At 44.1% G+C, this 918-nt stretch overlaps 1 protein-coding gene across 1 annotated transcript in view; it reads left to right on the top strand.

Moving 5' to 3' along the window:
* The window catches only part of ALDH1A3 (aldehyde dehydrogenase 1 family, member A3), a 34,457-nt gene that overhangs the window by 13,794 nt on the left and 19,745 nt on the right, over positions 1-918 (top strand). Inside the window, exon 5 of the mRNA XM_010283478.1 lies at positions 63-124. Within this exon, the coding sequence (XP_010281780.1) occupies positions 63-124 (62 nt within the window). The remainder of the gene's footprint in view (positions 1-62; positions 125-918) is intronic.

The following is a 918-nucleotide window of genomic DNA, read 5'->3' as shown; positions in this document are numbered from 1 at the left end:
ACTCTTTCTGTAGAAGCAAGGGTTTTGACTATTTTGTCGTCTTTGATTCTTTTGTCTTGCAGATGAAAATTGTGTCTGTTTCACCAGGCATGAACCGATGGGTGTCTGTGGAGCTATAACTCCAGTAAGTAGTAGTGATGGTGCCCTGTATCTCCCTTAGAACTGGAAGAAGTACATGTGCACTCTCCATCTTACACTGCAGCCATTTGCTTCCTAGTTAAGTACAGCTGTTCTGTAGGGAACTCCCATCTCAGTTGCCTGATGTAGTTTCTTGTTTTACCCCCATGCCAATAGCTTTTGGCAACACAAAGTCCTCTGCAGTGGAAGGGTGGGTCTCCTAATCAGATGCTCCGTTCCTCTCTAAGGCTGACACCAGTCACCAGAGACCAGTCAGAGCTCTCTGACTCTTGTGCTGCTGGGACAACCATCTTGTCATTACGTGTGCTAGCTTTTTGCTGCCTAGTGCTGATGCATAGTTTTAAGTTTTAAATCATATCCATTATTAATAACCCCCGGCTGTTCTCTGCGCTTTCTGTGATTAAATCTCACTGAATAGAGTTTTCTTTTCCTTGAGGTCTCATTCTCTGTGGAGGGGACAGTGTGGATAGTTGTTGGAATACCTCCAGTTTTAGTGTGTGTTGCTTGCTCTGTTTAAACAGACAGCCAGGAAGACTTTACAGCTACATGGGAGACATAGTTTGTTCCTGCCTGGTTGTAAAATGCTTTGAACGTGGTATCCATGAGGCAAATGGTGATGTGCTGGGATTCTCTGTTTGGATACTTGGATCTGTAAGAGTCCATGGAGTATTTTGGCCTTTGAGATAAGGTTATAGGAGAAACTGAAAGAAATGCATGTGGAGTATTGGATTTGATAGACCCTGGGAATACCAGGTCTGGACCAGTTCCCAAAGATATCGG

The sequence above is a fragment of the Phaethon lepturus genome, unplaced genomic scaffold (genome assembly GCF_000687285.1).
Source record: "Phaethon lepturus isolate BGI_N335 unplaced genomic scaffold, ASM68728v1 scaffold43393, whole genome shotgun sequence".
In the NCBI taxonomy this organism is placed as follows: Eukaryota; Metazoa; Chordata; class Aves; order Phaethontiformes; family Phaethontidae; genus Phaethon; species Phaethon lepturus.
The sequence above is the reverse complement of the archived record's forward strand: the minus strand, read 5'-3'. Positions and strand labels throughout refer to the sequence as shown.